At 38.8% G+C, this 21,741-nt stretch overlaps 1 protein-coding gene across 1 annotated transcript in view; it reads left to right on the forward strand.

Moving 5' to 3' along the window:
• The window catches only part of foxj3 (forkhead box J3), a 111,578-nt gene that overhangs the window by 51,460 nt on the left and 38,377 nt on the right, over positions 1–21,741 (forward strand). Inside the window, exon 3 of the mRNA XM_008408620.3 lies at positions 21,564–21,638. Coding sequence (XP_008406842.1) covers positions 21,564–21,638 — 75 coding nt within the window. The remainder of the gene's footprint in view (positions 1–21,563; positions 21,639–21,741) is intronic.

Consider the following 21,741-nt stretch of genomic DNA (forward strand, 5'->3'; position numbering starts at 1 on the left):
TCACGCTCTGGCCCTTAGAGTGGGTGGGGAGAGCAAGCTGGCAGGCCTTGGCATGGATAGATTTTGGCAGGAGCTGCTGTCCCCACACTGTGCCGAGTGAAGTGCTGACTGCAGTGCAGTACATAAAAGGCCTGAGGCTTCTATTGCTTCCTCTGGTGGCCTGCAGGCCTGTATAGAGATGTTGGCTGCAGTTCTAGTTGAAACTCTAGCCGTCACTTTGACAAGCACTGCTTTGGTTTCACTGTTCAGCCGCTATATATACATACACACACACACACATATGTGACTTGTGTTATCGTTCTAAGCAGTCATTAGCTGTTAGCAGCTCCCTCCCATCTGTTCTCACTGCTCACTTGGATGTGATGCAACAGCCAGTCGTAAAAGGCTGCTGATCACGGTCATCAATTGATTCAGAGAACTTCCTCCCCCGTGATAATGAGATATGCTGGAGTCGATACAGACACGCTAGCTGCGCTGCTGCTTCCCCACCTGCCACGCCCCTTTAGTAATTTCTAGAAAGCATCAACGATTCATGTAACGTAAGGACACGATCGCCTGTTGATCTCTGACCGTGTTCTTGTTCAAAGGTTCAGAGGTTGTTGTTTTTTTTTTTTTAGTTGGTGAGACTTTATCTGAAGTTGCTTAATTACATCATGTAGGCATGCTAGATAATCTGATGATTCGATGAAGTAGGACTTTTTTGTGAGCTGAAAACCCCCCTTTTTTTTTTTTTTTTGGATGTTTTTATATGACGTATCTTTATTTTGATGGATATTTAAAAAATGCGTTTCAGTTACGTTTTAGTTACTGTACATATTGGGGCATCACATTTTCAGTACCGTTTTATAGAAACAAAGTATAAAATGTATTAGTGATTACTTAGCTTTTAAGCATTCAGAAGCACTTTTTTCTAAATGTTTGGTGTTTGGCTAGAAATATTTCAACTGTAATATTTGGTTCTTTTTCTGCATCTGTTTTCTTTATAATGAGCATATTTTATATTTAGTTGCATTTGCCTGCAAGTTTAGCGCTTTGTCCTTAGAATTAACTTCGAACTCAATGGCATTACTCCACTGCCTCTGCAAAATAATACAGTATTATTCAAAATACATTGCTGAAAGTGTTATATGTTTGACTTTATATGTTGGGTTATAAGCTAGTTCACTCTAAATGTAGGCCATTATTGATTGAGTAAAATAAAGTCCTCCGTTCCTGAAATACATCCACAGTGGCAGATTAAAAATGGCTTGGCAACCTAATGATTTCTCAGTTGTTAATATCACCTGACCTTTGTTTACATTGGGATCACAGATGGCTCCTTTTGCCTCTTGTATGCACACAGATTTTTATTTTTTTTTGTCCTGACGAGGAGGACTAGGAAGGAAGGAAGGAGGTACGGCAATGATTTGTGCTTTCTATAAATAGATTGCAGTCCTTGCAATCTCCCTTTAACACTGATTCTGCCCTGTTAGATTAATCCAGGCTGAGTCGGAGCAGGAGACGCTGCCGCTGTGGTGGTCTCTGCACACAATGCACAGTCTTTTGTTGCGATTCTTTCCAGACGTTTTCTTATTTGTAACCCTTTTGTCTTTAAATATAATTAATAATATTCTTAATTATGCGAGCCCACTCTCCCTGGGGAGCCGTTGCCTCTTCTGAAGCCTGCTGCTAATTGATCTGCCATCACCGTAGCTTGCACGTAGCGTTTACCTTTTGGAAATGAAAAGGATATGGGCTGCAGGACTAATTAGAAGAGGCTGTCAAGTCAAGAACAGCCTAAGACTGCTCTTGTTTTTTTTTAAAGCTTTGACCTGCTGATGCAGATTCTGCCTGAGAGAACAGCATTTCAACATTTTTAAGTTTGCTTTTTTTTAATAGTAAAATTGTGTATTTTAATTTTCTGGAAATTACTGACACTCTCTCAAATTCCAGATAAAAGAATTTTGACTTTGAGCATTTATTTTCTGAGAATTGACAGCCAATGCAACAAAAAAGGCAAATAAAACAAGTTCATGTTTTTAAAACAAAATTCTGATGTTTCAACTGAGGAAGGATAACCCTGATTTTTCAAACACAGTCTCCAGGCGTCTTGAAAGCTCACATTGCTGTTGAGTTCAAGTGATCACCCAATCAGTACCTCATTAAATACAGTGATGTGTGCTCAGAGGTTTTCATGCACAGAAAGAGGCTGATTCACAAAGGACAGTTTTTGTCTGATATTTTGCTTCTAGCAGGAAATCTGTTCTTCCCCTTAGTTTAGTTTATTTATTTATGTCAAACATATTCACATTCACACCACAAAAAGAATAATAATAAATGTTTAGATAGCTATTTATTTAAAAAGGAGGTAGACAGAAGTATGAACTTATTGGACACTGGCTCCTTTCTTTTATGTCTTCCTTCATATATTTATTTAAAAGAAGAAAAAATATATATATAAAAATCAGAGCAATTTCTTTCACAACAGAGGGATGAGATACCCAAACCATTTCTTTCATACTTCCACCAAAAACAAACATTCTTTGAAAATGGGGTCTGTTTCTCCTAAAATAACTTTTTTTATATCTTAAACTGACTGACTTTATATTAAGCAACTTCCTGATACCTAAAATAGCTAGCATTACTACAGTGAGAACTTCCACATCGAAGAGTGTTCGTTCACTAATTGGAAAAAGATTGGATCTTTGAGTTCTGGCCTTCAGACTCTGGTCCTCGGCTGATTTCTTTCTGCGTCTCAACATGCGATGAAAATCCACTTACAGGCCCTGGCATCTCACCCATACAGTCTGACATCCACACTGTGGGTCACTTAAATCTGATGAGAATTAAAAAAAGAAAAGCAGATTGGACCAGATGATTGGCATGTTGATGAAATCTGCATGGCAAGTAATTAATGTGGAAAACTGGTCAGTGTTGGATTTGCTCTTGTTTTCATCCGCCCTCCTTCTTCTCTTTGGCAATTATTTAACACCTGTCACCTTCAGTGCAGCTAACGGCTTTCCTCTGCTCATCAAAGCCCCTCTTTTCCTTTAAGATAAAAATGTAGAAGCAGCATTTTTCTCCATGACTCCTGATATTCACACCTGCTTATTGAGAACTGTGTCGCTATGAGGCCGAGGTGTAGGGAAAGATTTTTTTTTTCCTCTTCGCTCTCTGCCTTGTCAGAGAACCAGGATAGCTGTCTCTTTTCCCAGAGTGTCATCCGATCATCCTGCTGCCGCGTCCTTAGTGGGGTCAGCGGTCTGTCGGAGCGGGGACAGTGACACAGCTGCGGCAGCCGAGCGGAACCAGTGATGGATGACGTGCCAGAAAGGGCCACGCTGCCTTGCCAGGCGCCTGTATTGACAGGCACATCTCTCGCATCTCGCATTTGGCATCAACGGGGCTAATCCCCGGTCATCGGAGCCACGAATGGGACGTATGAATATTGCTCCTCTAATTGCTCATTTGTCACCGTCAGATCTGGGAGGAACCGAAAAATGGGTTTTCACAGCTATGTCGCTGAGTAGAAATGGGTTGCGATGAAAGAAAATCAAAGGTAATGGTGAATTTCATGTAGTTTTTTACTTAAAATTTAGTTTTAAGCTTTCTGGCCAGTGTTTGCTAAAAACTCATGTTGCATGCCGTTTGTCCAAAGGCCACAGTGTTTAATTTTGCGAAGTCAAAAATGTCAAATGTCAAAAGGATTTGGTTGCAGAACACAAAAAGTCAGAGTTTGAGCACATTACTCCAGTCTATAAGCTAAGACCAAAGTGAGAACTCTCCATAAGTTTTAGGATAATTTGGCACCAAAAACACATGAAATCAGTTTATTAAGAGATTATCGAGACTGGCCTAAATGACCAAATTTTTAGCTAATTAAGTTTTTTGCTGCAACTTGCTCGTCAATTACACCTGTCAAGAATATTTTTAAAAAACATTTCAAGTTAAAACAAGAATTAACTGCACCCTGAAAACCGAGGTGTGTTGTAGTTAGTGGGCATTTAGACATTTAGAGCGCATCACCCATTTTTATTTGTCTACAAACTGCAGAAATAAGTTATGCTTGTTCATGCAATTTGTAGTGTTTAATGCATATTACACTGAATTTGTTAATGTTATGATTGTTGTACTAACTGGTCTCAGAACTGGTTGAAGTAATATCAGCTTTCCATATGTTAAGATGCACAAAAATGAGCCAGATCCAAGACTAACAAGAATATTAAGTGTTTAATAATCCAAATATAAACCTTCAAAAAGACTTGGATGTGACTGACTTCTGCTTAAGAAGTAACTTTTTATCTACCACAACAATTATAGACAATTTGGATCATAGTTCATTAATAAACCTGCAGCTATAATCCCTCCATTACAGATCAGTTTGTTCAGTCGCATCTCGCAAAACCACCATGTGTTTTCAGACCAAGCAGCCGGGATCATGGAACCAGAGCCAATATGGCTTACATATGAATATGGCTTACAGTCAGCCATACTCAGCTGTATACTATCAGTGGGTCGACTTCAACCACCCAGTCAGTGAGATCACCAGATCAAGCAGCAAAAGGCGCTACCGTCCAGTTTAAAAATACACTAGCTGTGCTGTTAATTTTAGTTTTCCGTTTTTAAAACTTAGTAATTTGTTTAAATAACTGCCCTATAACAGAGACTGAAAAGGGCTGAATTATTAATGTCATCATTATCCTCATCAGTTACTTTAGTCTTGGCATATATAATGGCTTGTGGATCATTAGTCACATTCTGGCTCAGACATGTCATTTGGAACCTCTTGCAACTACAGCAAGAATAAGATGTGCAAAAGTCACCTTGAAACCTGACTGTTTGCTACTATTCCCACATTCCTATTATATATTCATTTTTGCGCAATTTTATTGCTACTTCCACATCTTTGATCAGTCCTTATGACCCCCTTGGAAGGCCGTATTTTTTTTTATCCTTCTGTCTTTTTATGATATTTGCACAATTGTTGAAAACAAAAAACTCTAATTTAAATTGTGCTGCTGGTGCAGAAGGTGTTGTGGTTTAAAATTTGTCGGGTTTTGGCGTTCCTTCTTGGTATTGAGTTGAAAACGCTGCTTGAGGTTTTTCAGCAGACTGTTGAGGCGCTCCTCTAATGGTATGTAAATAGTTTTGTGTCTGTGTGTGTTCATGTGTTTGTTCACAGTGATTATAATCCAAGTCCTGGCTTTAAGCCCCTTCAGCTCGCGCTCCACCAGCCGCAAGGCCACAGCCTCTCCTCACCAGTTAATTGCATCTGAATTAGTCCATTAATGTGGCCATGTAGAGGGATGAAAGGGTGCACAGAGGTGTCTGGCCTCTTTTGACCACTGCGATGTATTATTAATGGGTCAGCAAGTCTGGTAGCTCTGCATTAACTTGGCTAATGGACTATAGAGTGGGTCTGTGATTTGCTTTCAGAAGGAAATCAAATCTGATGCATATTATGTAGATTATTTGAGGTTTAGCGTCTGGGAAAATGTATGTTTTAGGGCTGTCAGAGCATATTTTATTTTAGATCTGATATAAAGGGAATGCTTTATTACAATTTCAATTGAACTCTTGCACAAATACTAAAGAATTAGGTGATTAGAAATTATTGATGAAATGTCCTCGCCTTACAAAATGTGCTTTTAGCCACACTTCTATAATTTATTTTATAATTATTTCAAACTGTTCCCCTGAGTCAATGCTATAAAGCTGCTTATTGATAATGACACCCAGTTCATTGTTCATAATACTGCTGAAAACCTTCTTCTATAAATTAATTTGCTAAGTTACGACTTCATAGGACTTATGTCTTCCTTTAGCTACCTTTAACCTCCTCTGTCTGCTCTCTATGTACTTTTGTTACTGCATCATGTAACTTAAATTAACTTTGAACAATTGTAATCCATTCTTTCTTCATCCAATTAATTAACTACAGGTTCCTACACAATCTTAAAATTGGAAATTGGAACTTTTTCCCCCCCAGAGTTCATCCTCTTGATTTGCTTTTGAAACAACTCTGGTTTAAATGCCTAACAGAGTGCTGTTGCTCATCATTTTCTTTTTATAAACTACATATATCTTGGATTAAAAACTCTATTTTAGAAAATATTTTATTGTTGTAAAATAATCCAATCCAGATGTCAGAAATTAAATTACTTGTTGTACATTAGTTGTAAAAGAAAAATAAGTGAAAAATAAACATAAATTCCCTTTTTTTTTTCTTGCATTCATAAAACATTACATTACATGCATGTGAGAGTTGACACTGTCCAACACTGAAGAAAAGAGAAGTTTATCCAAATTAAATAAATTAAGTTGGTAGCACTGAAATAAGTATCCAAATTAATACATTAAGTTTATAAAGTTGTCAAGTTCTTTAGATGAACTTAATTCAATTAATTCTTACCAGCTGAAGCAATTTATTTAAATTAGATCATTTTTTTGTGCATTTAGTTGAATGAAATGGTTGAGAATATTCTTGAAAAAGCACCATGCCATACAGAGAAAACAAACTTTTTTTTTTTTTTTTTTTTTACGTTTCATAAATGTAATATACGTCATAAATGTATGTACTTTTTGCTGCCTGAATGCTATTGGAAATCCCAGGTTAGTGTTGAATAATTGCGCTTTGTCACTAAATGCTCCTGCCTCTGGTAAATGAGCATCCGTGAATCGTATCACATTAATGCACACAATAATAAATGTCTTACTGTTTCCTCCAAAGTAAGGGCTTCAGGCCAAACATTTCCAGGAACTTTACTTGACTTCAGTGTCTGTAAGAGTTGAGCTACAAGATGAAAACAAGAGACAAGCCTCTCTTCTCGTAATCTCATGTTTAGATATTAACAAGCTCTATAGTCAAAAGAAAAAGGAGAAGTAGCAGGTCAAAGGAGTCCATACGACTATTTTTAAGTTCACACTGATGTTTCCACGCATATTGAACACCTTTGTGCAGACGGGTAGAACACTGCCAGTCCTCTGAAATATTTCATTACACAAGCTTCTAATGAGCTGGAAAAAACTTTGAATTTGAAGTGGAAACCACTCTTTCTGTTAGGTTTCCCATTTCTTTGACTCTGAAGTGGATAGCTGGCACCATCCCATCGTCATTATGAGCAGCTCGGTTGTTCATTGTTAGCGTGGCCCATTGTCGGCGTGCGGCTGTAAGCCAGTCGTCAGAGGATGGCATCAGAGGCTCCTCTTCTGGCTGATAATTAAGTGGCGTACTGACAAACGGCTTTCATCAGATCCCTCATGTGGAACTGAGAGCATGCGAAGGCTTTCAGGGAGGATAAACCGGAGGACGTCACTTTGCTTCCAATCTTTCACGGCCTTGCGCTGCCTCTGCAGTCGTGGAGAAAGGGAGGGCGACCCTGCATCATTCACTCAATTTACAGCTCTGTGCAGCCTTTGAGGCAGCAGGTTACCAATATGTGTTCACTGAGCGGGTGCGTAGATTTAATGCAGCAATGTTTTTACTCGTTTTAAATTATTAAAATGAAGTGCACTCATCAGGCTGAAAGATGACGATGTCGTTGCTGAATCCAAGGGAAAAGAAGTACTGCAGCAAAGCATCACCCTCTGCTATTTGCAGTGATTTGTTTTATTCTAAAAATAAACAAATGCATTAAAAGTAGATGGATTTGGTTTGTGTCCACAGACTGAGTCCAGTCTGAGTTCTTCTTAATTTTAATAACTTTGCAAGACAAATATTCTTCAGCGTTTGATCAGGTGATCAAATGAAAATCAATCGATTCCTGACTCTGGGAGATGAATGGGAGCATCTCAAGTAATTTTTATTAGACTGGATTTGAGAAACTTGTAGAAAACAATTACATAATTATATCTTACTTGAACAGATCTCCCTTTTAGCCAACTTTAGACAAATTGTAATTTAGCAGAAACTCACATGATCCACTCAGTTTCATCTAATGCCACGATCGGCAACGTTTACGACATTGAGAGCCATTTTTATCTTCAGTTTGCCGAACAAATTTAGTTCTGAAAAAGCAACATGTCCCTTTCAAGTACATTAATAAATTAAGATCTACTCTTAGATTTTTCTAGATTTTTCAATAAAAACAATTACATTTTTGTCTTCAGGTTCAATAGATGTTCAATTCAGCTTTTATTGAAAAGTATGTAAAAAGGCTAAATTAGTTTGCCACCTATTGAAAAAAATGACTTCGTAAAAATATATGTATTAAACTCTTAGTGTCATTTGTGGAAATATTAGACATATATTGCATGAAACATGTATCAAAAACTGCTAAATCTACTATTACATTTTAAACATTGCTCAATGCAGCTTATTGCCAGAGCATCAAGTTGCAAACCTCTAATTTATTTAATTATTACCTTTATCAAATATAATGGTTAAATCCTAAATAGATCAGCCTTTTTTCAGTTTTCCTTTTTATTCATCTAAAAAATATAACTATGGATTCGTGGTTGTGATTTAGGCCAGTATTGATTTCTGATAATATTGCTGCTATGTCTGATGCCTAATATTTACCAATATTATCTAGAAAATGTAATTTTTTTTCTTATGTAACCTGATGAGTAATGATCTGAGCTGATTATAGGAAAATTGTCTGATGTACACGTAGTTGTGATTTTGTTTCAGATATTAAAGTCATATTTTTAATCTGCAGTTTGACGTTTTGATGTATTTTTATGAATCTTTCACATTTTTACATTTTTGTTGTGAGGTTCTTGTGTTTTCATTTGAGTCCGTCTCCATATTTGACTTGGTGTTTCTTGTCAACTTTGATTGCTGCGCCGCTGAGCTGCGTTTGCGTCACTCAGAGCTACCTATTTCCGAAGTTGTCTGGACAATCATCATGTTAGAGGTCAGGGATGTTCTGTAATAACCCACTTAATGGAATCATGCTACAATTCTACACGCTGCAGCATGCAATAGCGGAGCAAGTTTAGCAACACCAGAGGTTGCACAAAGCATTTTTATTCTGTGTGGTTTCGTTTGAGTGAGATGGGGGTGGAGGAGACACAAAAATATTGCAAAAAAAGCAAAGGAGACAAAGACTGATAGCTTTTTGAGTGACTTTGATCAAATAGGCCTCATGCGAGTGCCTCGGGGCTTTTGTGGTGGTGTGACCTGCCATTCAGCGTTGCATTAAGGGAATTTTCCCCACAGCTTTTCACATCTACAGTGATCGACTCCCAATTTAAAAGGGGAATGCTCGAATTTCAAATGTCGCATTCAAGTCAGCGTTGTAACCTTGAGTGCAACTGGAAAATAATGCACAAGGTTTTTTTCCCTCTCTAGAATTTCTCTTGGTTTATTTTTATTTCAAGGTTGGCCTTAAATATAAAAAAAAAGTAAATGTGTTAGAAAAAGGAATCTGGATGCAGTGCCTTAGCGAAATTGAGTTCAGAGCATTTGTGGTAGAAATTTTGGTCTTTAACCCCGTTGCCTCTGTTGAAAAGGGAACATCCTTGGTGCAGCATTCATAAACTTCTTAGAAGCCATGAGGGAACTATGGGGCTTTTTTGTTAGCTCAGCCTATTGTTGGAGCTCAGTAAGTTGCAGTATCCTTGAATTACCCAGAACAAAATTACTTGGCTGATGAAATTCGATCGTTTTGGTTGCATGATGTTGAAGACGTCTGCACAATCAGGCAGAGCAGATTCACTTCTGCTGTGTTCAGGTTCTGTGGTTAATCTGCATCAGATGCTGGTTAATATGAAGATGGTGAGGTCCTGTAAGAACATTGAGAATTGGTCATGTTAACGTTAAAATAAATATTATTACCTCCTGAAGCTTTCTGTATCAAGTAGCAGCCACAAACGGTGTTATATTGGTATGTTATGTAACACTGGAAGTACGGGAAGGTTTCCCATTTTCTTTTTTCCTGGTAAAATCCGAAAGTTTACCAGGAAAGTGCATCAATTTATAGGTGGCAATTTCCCTAATTTTGGGAGATTGGTGATTGGTTGATACTCGCGTGAAGCCGATTTTATCCAATGATCTTATCTACCTGAGCAAAGGTCTAAAATCCAATCACTGACCTATTTCTCTCTGCCCAGAGAGGTTTTAATGAAAGACTGGCCCACCAGGTCATGTCCACATGCTTGTAGTTAACGATAGTCAGCCCACTGTTATCAACTCCCTGACTTTATTGCCTCATTTAACAACATTTTAGACAAAAAAAATTGGTATTGGCCAAAATCGGAATCGACAGGTCAGGCTTCTTAAAGATCTGTAACTGCTGATCAGCCAGAAAACCTTCACCTTCCATCAGAAAATCAACCCTAATCATACGGTTTCTACAAGGTACCGACTCAAATGGATCTGAATACGAAACAGTACAGACTTCTTTGAAAACATTAAACTCATGTTTAATGTCCATTTTTGTCCTGCATCAAAACTATGCACTACCTCAATTTTTAAAATCACAATGAAATACACTAAAGTTTATGGCTGCAATGTGACAAAATCTTAGAAAGTTCAAGGGGAGTTTGGATGCTTGGATGATGCTGTATTTACTTAGGAGGTTTAGTCAGAAGCTCCTACTGTAGCTATGCTTTTTACCTTCTGCATGGAGACAGCTGATGCAAACCTTTCATATCTTTGCTGTTTTTTTATGAAAATAAAACGACTTACCAGTTGTATCTATGATATTCCACATTTCTCCTGCCACTACTTTGACAACTTCTAAAGTTCCCATGTAATCCCTTATCAGACTAATTTCTTTCTTGCATGTATTGCGTTCGCTAAATGAGTCCTGCTATGAAAAATGAGTTTAATTTTGCCAAATGCCCCCTGTTAAGGGGGATGGGGGAAACACAATTTCCCCATAGTGTCATGTACTTCTGCAAAAGTGGCTGTTGAGTTTTAATTACTATAATGCCTCAGAGTCTGACAGTAGATAACAAAGGTGCAGATGGCAAAATTCAGTCATCAGTTTGATTTCTTTATTTTAATTTCTTCTGACCTTCTGTCCCAGTCTTCTGTGGATGTTGAACTTGAGCGCTCTTTGCACTAACAAGTTTGTTTATGTATGTTTATGACAGATTTGACCCACGTAAATATGTATATGTTTTTTTTCAGCTGGTAAGCAAGCGCTTCATGTTTTATTTAATCAACATACAAGTGCTTAAAGATCAGAGAGTGAGAGGTTTTAAACCAGGCATGCCAACACGCAGCTACGAGATGCCAAGGGAGGCAGATCAAATGCCTTTGAAGATGGATGGGGGAAAAAATGAAAGGTGAAAATCGTTATAGTTGACTTCATTGGTATTTGAGTGTGAGCTTTAGGTCTCTCGACTTTGATAAATGCAGGTTTTGTGGTACACTGGGCAGCGAGCCTTGGCAGGCATCTTGGCTATACCATTATGATGAAGAGAAAAGGTTCATACTGAGAAATCTCTGTTAACTGTAGTAAGTATTTCTTTTAGAAGTGCTCAACACTAACACAAGCAATTTTATAAGCCATTCTTGTAGCGCGCCACTCTTAAAACAGCAAGGTTTTGATAATGGCCTTATATTTATAAAACTGAATACTAAAAACAACCTTAATAATTGCAGGACAGGGTTGAAGCGGTATCAGAGCTCTTGTGATTGTGATTTCTACCTGAGCAAACCTCCTCTACCCGCCTGTCTGAGCCTTTTTCTCCCTAACCCTTGCTGAGTAAATGCTGTGGCATCCCACATGCCTTCCCACACCCACTACAAATAGACAGTGAAGGTGCTACATTCCCTGGTCCGGGTGCACATCCCCGAGGCTGAGGACTACGTTCTGTGTTGGTGGGCATGTCACAGGGTCCTTACGAAATACCAAAGGCCTAAAAATACAGTCATGTACCGGTGTGCCTTTGTGTTGCAGCGCGCATGTGAATGTGTTACTGTATCGGTTCTGATTCACTCACCGGTGACTTTAGTGTGGCCTTGTTCTCTATAAAGATCTGTTTCTTTTTGGGAGGAGACCTGCAGCGCCTCAAACATATTCATACCCCTTGATTTTTTTTTTTTTTTGGTTTTGTTTGAGCTTCAGTGTATTTTATTGGGATTTTTTTGTGATCAACCAACACAGAAATGGAAAAAAATCTGAAAAGTGTGGTGTTCAGCTGTTTTCATTCTACTCCTTGAATAGATACAATTTTGGATTTAAAATTTTATCACAATATTTTGTGGTATTATTGTGATAATGACAATAGTGACGATAATAACTATTTATTATGTATTTTTTAGGTAACTGTGATTGTATATTCCAACAAACACAAATAGTGCTCTAGGAAAAACAAACTGACTTGTAATACTCTTCTTTAGTACATCAGTCATATTAAGAAGCTACACATAGTCAATGTGTAGCTTTTAAAATAGCCTTAAAATAGCTTTAAAATAGCCTTCGGTATTTTAAAATGTATTGGTATTCCTTGATGCTTTCATTGAACAAACAGCGGAGAATAAAATACAAATGTCAATCCTGAAAAAAAGGAAATTTTTTAAAAACATAATTAATTGGAATTTATTGTGACAATAATAATTTTTTTAAAAGAAATTTATCACAATTACTGATATGATAAATGGCCACCCCTAGATCAACCGGTAACATTTGAATAAAAATCTAACATGTGGTGTGCAGGTACTTTCATTCTACCCCTGAGTGTACTAATAATACTACTAAAGATAATAATAATACTTGTGAATTAATAATTGTTACCGTTACACTGCAGCTCTTTTGGGTATTTCTCTTGAAACTTTACAAATGCACTACGCTAACATTTTGCTCATCTTTCTTTACACAGGAGCTCAATCTGATTGAATCTAGTACGTCTGTAAAGATTTGTTAAAGTTGTATTTCAGTCTGGCCATAACTGAGCCATTCTAGCACATTTATTCATCATAATTATGAGCCCTACTAATTAGATACATTTTATTTAGGGGCGGTTTAGTAAAAGGAGATGAGCAAAAGTACTTTGTATTGATCTGCTCTAATAAATTACAGTGACGTTTGTTCTTGTAATGTAAATCAGAGTTCAAATGGTACGGATACTTTTAGAAAAGGAAGTATGGGTTTATATGTTTGACACTTATAGTCTATTGAACTATAACTCTGGTTTGATTTTATTTTAAGCACGGTGAGTCTTTTTTCTTTGCCTCTTGAGCTTAAACAGTTAAAAACTGTTTTATTCTTGACGCCTTCACTATAATATAGCAGAAGCTGATTGTGTTCGACAGGCTTGCATAATATTTCACCGCTTTGACTTTGACACAGGTCACTCTTTTGTGCCGTGGCTCAAGATCATCTCATTGAAAAAAAACACAGTTTTTAATTAAAACAGACCTATCCTTATCTTTCTTTCATTTCCCCTTCTCTGTTTGTGTCTTACTTCCCTCTCTCTCCTTCATTGACCTCAAAGATCTTCCTTCAAAGGCTGCTTTAGAACACGTCCTCCTCGGTACTAGCTCTCGAGTCTTTCATATCCCCGTTCCATTCAGACCTGCTGTCAGGTCAGAAACTCGGCTCCTGTTTTCCAACCATCACAGCTTGCATAAGTGCTTGCTTCAGTTCCACTCCCTGCACCAGTTCTTCAGACAAGCTCGTAGATTTGGTGAAACGACCTGGCTGTTTTTTCTCTTCCAAAAAGCCTGTGCTGCTTTCTTTCTATCTAGTTCGCCTTTATTGATGAAAGGATTTGTTTTTTAATGATTCAAAATTTTATTTTATTTCAGTGGCAACCTAATGATGTACATTAGTTTATACACTTTTGACTATATTTCCAAAATTTTAATTCAGTTCTGCATATTTTTTCTTTATTTTTGCCTCATGTTTGAGGCAAAAACATGAGCCTCAAACATGAGGCTTATAAAAGAAACATTTCTATAAAAGAAATGTTTCTTTTATAATTAGAAACATTTTATAACCCTTAAGCAACCTCATCAAATGGATTAAACATCAATTTTTACTTTGTAAAAACCCTAGGACACCCTGTGCTCTAAAAGCTAATGCGACCATCTATAATAATGAGTTTTAGTGAGATGCTTCTTGTAGCCTTCTGCCAGTCTCTGACGGTCTTATAAAAGTTTTGCCCACTTCTCACTTTCAGTTGTGAGATATTTAAGCAGTTTCTCGCATGTGCAACCTGTTTCACCCTTCATCATACCAATAACATCAAGATTTGGACTATCACTTAACACTCAGCCAGTCCTGAGTGTTTTTATGGGTGTGTCTTAAGTTGTTATCATACCACAGGGTTCAAGCTTTAGTTTTTTGTTTTTTTGTTTTTTTTTTTTTCGCTTTCTGCTTATGCACCTCTGATATGGTTCCAGCTCGATACTTTCCAGTTGGTATGAGGGCCTTTTCCTGGAATTAAGTATTTGGTTTATTTCAAATATATAGACTTATCTGTCCAAAGAACACGATTTCAGAAGTTCTGGTCTTTCTCCATGTTCTGTCAAATTTCATGTTTTTTCTGCAAAGCAAAGGTTTCTTTCCTCCACACGACCCTCTATGGAAGTTAAACTCACCTGGCATCTTTCTGATTGTACTGGTATGCACTTTTATATCCACAGTTGTAAGACCTCTTGAAGGTTTTTCAAGACTTCTTTTCTTATAGTGTTGTAGGTTATTTTAAATACACTGGACACAGAGAGGCAAAAGAAAGGAAGAGAGGCGGGGCAAAATGTTATTGGGAAACAGCAGAAATGACAAATACGGATAAAGATAATACACGAAAACTAGAAGTCTGGTCTACACCTGCAGAAAGCGATAAAAAAACAGAACTGAGATATCAGAGCGACAAAGAACACATGGGTAAAACACTTCTGCACAGCACACGGTGCTAGTTAATACAAAAAGTATTTAGTGGGAACCGTAACCCAAAAAGGGCTAAACGCCTGAATCCAAACAATTGTTGCACGCGCTTCATCATCCGTAACATGCATGCATAATTCAGTTAAGAGAGCGAAACTCAAAGGCCTTTTTGTGTCAGAAGAGTTGTTAAAAACTAAAAGCGATAAAAGTGCTTGTTTTGATTTATGTTCCATAATTTCTATATTTTTAGATTTTCTGGCAATAAAGTAAAATAATTTGCCCTTATGTTCTCTGACATCGTCATTTGAGGTTTTTTTGAACTTTTATCATCTCAAACTCTTGCATGGCCTCGGAACTGCCTCGGGTAATCTTGCATTTACAGACTGACAGTTAAATTTCCGACTTCTAACTGAATAACCGAGCGTTGATTGAATAAAGCCTTCTCTTCTTTACGCTCTGTCCGGAGGCATGAAGTTACAAATAGATGGTGGGAAGCTGGCAAGAGCTCAAACATAGAGTGGCATTGATTTATTCACATCGGCCCAGTCTGCGAGGCCTTCCTCTCCCTCAGTTGCTGGTCTTCGTCGCCTATACGTCATGGCTGGTATATTTGTGTATACGCTCGTCTGTATAAGCAGTCTGCTGAGTTCTCTCCCTTGGGTTCCTGGCCGGGTGCGCGGGGTGCCTCTTCCTCCCCAGCTGTGAGGAGCAGGGCTCTGACACGGCCTGTCCCTTCAGCTTCACTCTGAACGTTTGACACGCCGAGCTCAGAGGTCAGCCTGACCTACTTTTTCCCTGGCGGCCCTTCTGCTGAGCTGCGGCGCTTCTCAGCGGGAAGAGGGGGGGGGTGGTGCTGGCTGTGAGGGCGGAGCTGCCTACGCCTCCACTACTGTCCTGGTGAGTTAAATCACCGGCATTTGTTCGGAGACACGTTCCTGTGTGCGCACGCGGCTTTCAAGGTGTGTAGGAGGTATCCCACATACACACACTCACACACTCAAAGGCTCACTCTGAGGTTGGATGTAGAGAACTCTGTGGGGGTTGCAGGTAAGATGCTAGGCTGCACTTGGGCGAGACCCCCTGCAGAGAGCTCTGTCTCTCTCACTCTGTGTACGTCTGCTAACACCTTCTGACCTCTTCCTCCTACTTAATTTCCCTCTGCCGTAGATCTACATACCTGCTTCATATCTGCTGATAACCTGCTGTCTACGGGGTTCCTACACAAGTCTGGAATGTGATTGCAGCATCTTTCAGGTCTGGATATGTATGGGGGGAACGGTGTCTAAAAAAAGTGAATTTCAAGACTTTATTCCCATTGTCTCAATGTTCCTTCCTTCTTTTTGTTTCTTGGCTCATGTCCCTTTGTCCATCATGCTTGTCCTGCTTTCCTCCATTGATTGTATCCTATCTAGGTCTGTCACAATAACAAATTTTACTGAATGATAAATTGCCCCAGTAATTATTGCCATAAACAATAACATTGTTATTTTGAGACCATTTTCAAGTCATGTGTTAACAATGGCATAAAAATGCACGTTTGCCCTCTCAATCACTGATGAACTTTAGTTTTGTGAAACCACTTCACACTGGAACTGGAACATCTAAAATAAAACATCCCAACCAAAACAATAAAAAAAAAAATCGATTATGATGTCTGTGTAAACAAACTCGCCCAATTGACTAATTGCTTATTGTGAGGAGCTTACTCAGATCTTCTGTCTTTCTTTCCTTATATCTATTTTTAGACGGCTTTCCAATCTGTTTTTTCTCTCTTTCTGTGGGTATAGAGGAAGATTTTTAGTTTTCTTTAGCCTTCTTCTCTATCGTCATCTTTGCTCTTCCATTTAAACATGCTACATATTTAAATCCTGCATACTATAGGAAGATCTGCTGTAGTTTCATAGTGACATTTTTTCAGCAGGTTTTAAAATAAAGACCTGGAACTCTGGAGGTTTTAGGGCAATAGTTTGCTGCGGGATTTTTTTAAAATGAAAGTTGCATAAGAACTTTGTACTTTGCACAGACCTGCTTTCTATATCCTTAGTTTTTCATCTCTTATGGCCCAGCAGGAGCATAGTGGAGCAGGAAAGTATGGTTCATTAAAAAATAAACTTCTGCACCAAGCCACTCCCGCTTGACTGTATCAATGATTTAGAACAAACAGACGTTCCTTAATGGAACGAGCCACCTCTCTTCACCTCCCATCTGCGTGGCATTAGGTGGCCCCCATTTTTAGATGCAGACTGTGGAGGAAAATGTCTGTGGAGTACTTGTGGTTCTGTGGAACCGTAAAGCTTGTTTTAGAAACCGTCCCATCAGATCCTCTCTGGTTTCACACATTTCAGGGATTCCAAGTAGCATTGGCTGACCAAGCAAAGAATGTCTTATCTGTTTGTCACTCTCCACTATGCATGATGAGGCACTTTGCTGTGTTCATCCAAGCTGAGGCTTTACTATTGATGGAGTAGGGGAGGAAATGCAACCAGAAGAACAAAACATTTATCTTCATGCTGTATTTTGCGGAGATGCCAGAGTTGGTTCAAGCGGCCTGCATCAGCAAACACACAACAATAAGGTTAACTGTTTACCTCGGCTGCCCTGGAGTCTTCAGGTTACTGGGGTCTCAGTGGATCTATTTGTCAAGTCTGCATGACATTTTAGATCTGATTCTGCAAGCTTGGATTTTTTTTTTCTGCTTCACAACTGTGCACAATCTCACTTGGTAGGAAAAGTGAGGCGCCCGTGGCTTAATTACGTTCAGACCACAGAGTTCTGATCACAGTGCAAGTCTGAGCACTTCCTTATCTCGATGTGAAGCTCAGAGAGCATTGTGGCCAAAATAATAATGCTATGAGGTGTCCATAACATTATCATGGTGAGAGGAAAGGATTTTTCATGTCTTTAATTTTACTACATCATTTTACTAATGTTTTATTTAAAAAATTATGTAAAATAAACTTAACTGTCCAATTGTCAACATGATGGTTTAAATTAGTTGTTGTAAATCGTGTGCCTTTTACATTTTTCTGTTCCTTGTTTAACTTGTATAGATTATAATGTCAGCCATCTCTCAATGTTTGTCCACCTGTCCAGCCATTCACTCAGATGGAAATGTAAAATGGCCAAAAAGTTGTTTAATTTGAGGCTGGAAAAGTGTACAACTTTTGGTTTTAAAAATATGCCAAAATAACTAGAACTTCCTTGTTCTGTCTGTTTCTTGTCTTCTTTGGATGGGCAGAGCTGAACTTAATTTTGTTGTGCTTCAACAAAAGCATTCTGAAATGTAACGTTTTATTATAAACATTTACCCTCTGCCGCTGGTACACCTTACCAGAAGTGGGGTTGGTCCTTCTTTTGTGCTCAGAACTCCCTGATTCTTCATTGTATGAATTCAGCAAGCTGTAAGAAACATTGCTCAGATTTTGATCCATATTGACACGGTAGCATCATGCATTTGCTGCAGGTTTGTCTGTTGCACATCCACGATGCAAATCTCCCGTTCCACCACATTACAAAGGTGCTATATGGACCTGAGAACTGCTGACCGTGGAGGATATTGGAGGACAGTGAACTCATTGTCAAACTGTTTGAACTTTGTGACATTATCCCCTAAAGGGTGGGGAACACCTGTCATGAAAGGGATGTAAATAGTCAGTAACGATTCACAGGTAGGTTGTGAGGGTTTATTGATGTTCAACAGGAACTAGGAGTGCACCGATTTATCAACGCTGGTTTTCTTAAATTTGGGAGATTGTTGATCGGCCGATACTTCCATGTGAAGCCAACCTTTTCCAATAATCTTATCTACCTCAGAAATGGTCTAAATATCAACCATTGTCCTCTTCTGCTCTGCCTTTAGAGAGGTTTTACTGATAGACCGGCCCACCAAGTCGTGTCTGCACGTTTGCAGATGACAATAGTCACCCTTCTTGTTGCCAACTCAACAACTTTCTTGCTACATTTAGCAACATTTCAGACAAAAAAAAAAAAAAAGGTATCAGGGAAAATCGGCATTGGCAGATAGATTGATAATTGACAATCAACCAGAAAACTGCACCCCTAACATAAACTAATGGTCCCAAAGTGTGCTAATCAGAAATATCTACCAAACCAATACATCCCCGATACCAGAACCAAATTCTGACCCTACCATCTCAGTGTTGCAGCTGAGATGAACAGTCTTCGAACCAGGCAATCTCTTGTTGTCCATTTTTGATCAGCCTGTTTGGATTGGACTCTACAGTTACAGCTAACAGCCGGGGCTTTTGTTTTGGTCCTTCAGCTGTATCCCATCTGCCTGATGGCGCTGCAGTTGCCTCTGTCATTTCAAACCAGTCTGCATCAACAAGACACTTTTATACAACTTCTGCTCCCTGGATATTTAGTTTGTGTTGGACCACCAAGAGATGGTCATGTATGAAAATCACAGTAGATTGAAAGGCTCTGAACACAATCAACCAAGCCATGTTCAAACTCACTTAAATCTGGTGCTCAATGTGGACTTAATGGATGATGGGGCTTGTTGCTTAAATGAAATCTTTGTAATATTGAAAACCCAATTTATTGTCAGGGCTGGAACATCACTAGTTGTGAATTTTACAGCATACAATGTAACAAACCACTCCAGATATATTTCTTTTTACTTTAGTAGCTCTGATGTCCAAAATGAAATCAAATGAAAGCAACAGCACAGTTATCGCCTTGAACTGTTTACTCTGTTTCTGTACAAGAGAGTAGTTAGCTTTTTCTTTAAGTGAAATGATCTTTTAGTGAATACTAAAATGTAAGTGTCAATATGCAATCTGAAATCTCAGTTTTAGCCCATGTGTTCATAAAGGCCTTTCTCTGGTTGGGAGAAATTCAATATTTCAGTCACAAAAGTCAGAGCCTTGAATGAGCTGATTTACTAAAGGAATAATGATCACTGAATCCTACACAGTGGAGGATGACTGTAGCTTGGAGGTGAGGAGGGTTGCCCTTTCATGCTGTAAAGTCTGCCTCATACTAAAGGTGATTTATATCCGTTTTGATCCTCAGAATTGTTTAAGAGGGTGGTATTATGAAAAGTGAACTTTTTGGGGATTTTCATCATGCTTTAATGTTAATCCCTCATCAAAAACATACCTGGAGTGTTGCTTTGATTCTTTCTTGAATGTTTCAGAAATTCTTGAATCTCCTCTGGCAACCATTTGGAGGTGTTTATTTCGCCTATTTCCACAAAGCTCCTCCTCTCAGCTGCAGACTCCAACCGAGCTGCCAACTCACAGAGCATTCGGCTTCTGCAGACTAGCGGCAGCAGCACCTGGTGGAACCATATGTCTGCTGAGCTTATCATAGGAACTACAACACTCCTAAGAATGGTTGTAAACTGTATTTATGGATGGCCTGGTTTTTGTGTTGACTTACTGAAGTGGAAGTGTTAGAAAAGGTAGAAAGTTCTTAAAGAGACGGAGCCCCAATTTCAAGGTGTCAGATATGGCTATGATGTGAAGTCAAATTTGACATGTACATCATTTTCATAACAGCTGAGGGTAACATAGTTACTTGGTTGTGCTACAAAATGGCATTATGTGGAAAATACATAATACCCATCCTTGAATATTTCACCAAGCCATAATTATGTATTAAAGAGCCATGTTGGCTGAATTGTGGTCATTCAGAGGTTTAGTCAGTGGGATTGACAACATTTCTCTCTCCGATGATGTGGTTAACTTTTATGATGAATCAGTGGGAAGTTATCTCTCTACCCAGGGTTCTTTCACATTCTAGAAAAGCATAAAATTTTATTACTTTTCATGTCTGGATAAGTGTTAAATATGGGAAATCGTAAACACTTAATTTCCTGTCCCAATGTCTGACTCCATCAGTTCATGAATTGATCCATTCTGCTGGTCATTGGTTCATTTCGACGTCCATCCAGCCATACGTTATTGTGTTTGTTCCTTTCGCTCATCTTTCCATCTATGTTTCCATAAATCATTCATCCTTACAGGTTCTATAGTTAAAGACTGACCTAAATACCAGCAGTAAACTCTTATTTGTATTCCTTCCTGGCACTGAGAACCTAACTGATTCAAGTCTGTAAAGGTCTGAAATGCTAACATGAAAAATGTGGTGTCTCTCGTCTGTCTCTCACAGAGCGCCTCTCTCGGCTTATCCTTTGCATTTCATTGTGACCATCAGTCAATGCCGGCCCATAAAGTGGAGTGGATGCAGATCCACTGGCGATGTCGAGCCCTCCGGTGGTCTGGCTGCAGCTGGTTCATGGGGTGGCGGCCTGGGGGGGTCTTGCTGTTGCTGGGGGACCTAGAATCTGCAATCTCACCTGCATAGTTTCTTAAACCCATCCCTCCTTTCATATCAGGCAGCTGGATGCATCTCCCAATCCACCAGTGTGGACCAGCTCGTAACACAGTAATGAGTTAACTTTCAGAATGATCTACATAATTTATTTCCAGCCCCCACAGGAGGCTGCTAGAGCATTAATTAATATCAGGCCTTGCTATCAGCAGCCATCCCAGTGTGGGATTCCTTCTTGCTCCTATTTCTGGCACCCGTGGAATTTGATATGATGTGCAGCCCAAATGGAGTTCTTTCGATGAGATGAAATCTATGTTTCACAGCCTTTAAGCCCTTGTTTGACTGTAAATCAATGGGGGAAAGAAGATGTAAAAGTGTGTGAACTCGTTGCTATGGGCACCCGTGTTTTTGCTTTGTTACGAAATACTTTGTACAATCAGCATTTTTGATAGGTTTACTTACCTCGCCACCTTTCTCTCTCTTTGTTTTCCCCCACAGAACTCAATACGGCACAATCTGTCGCTAAACAAATGTTTTCTCAAAGTGCCTCGCTCCAAAGATGACCCTGGAAAGGTAAGACTGATACATTATTTTAATCACGGTCAGTTAAAGACTGCATGAAAGTGAAGGGGGGGGGAGAAAATGTGTTAAATTTCAACTAAGCAGACTCTGTTGG

Source organism: Poecilia reticulata, chromosome 5 (assembly GCF_904066995.2).
Source record: "Poecilia reticulata chromosome 5, P_reticulata-male-v2, whole genome shotgun sequence".
NCBI classification, from domain to species: domain Eukaryota; kingdom Metazoa; phylum Chordata; class Actinopteri; order Cyprinodontiformes; family Poeciliidae; genus Poecilia; species Poecilia reticulata.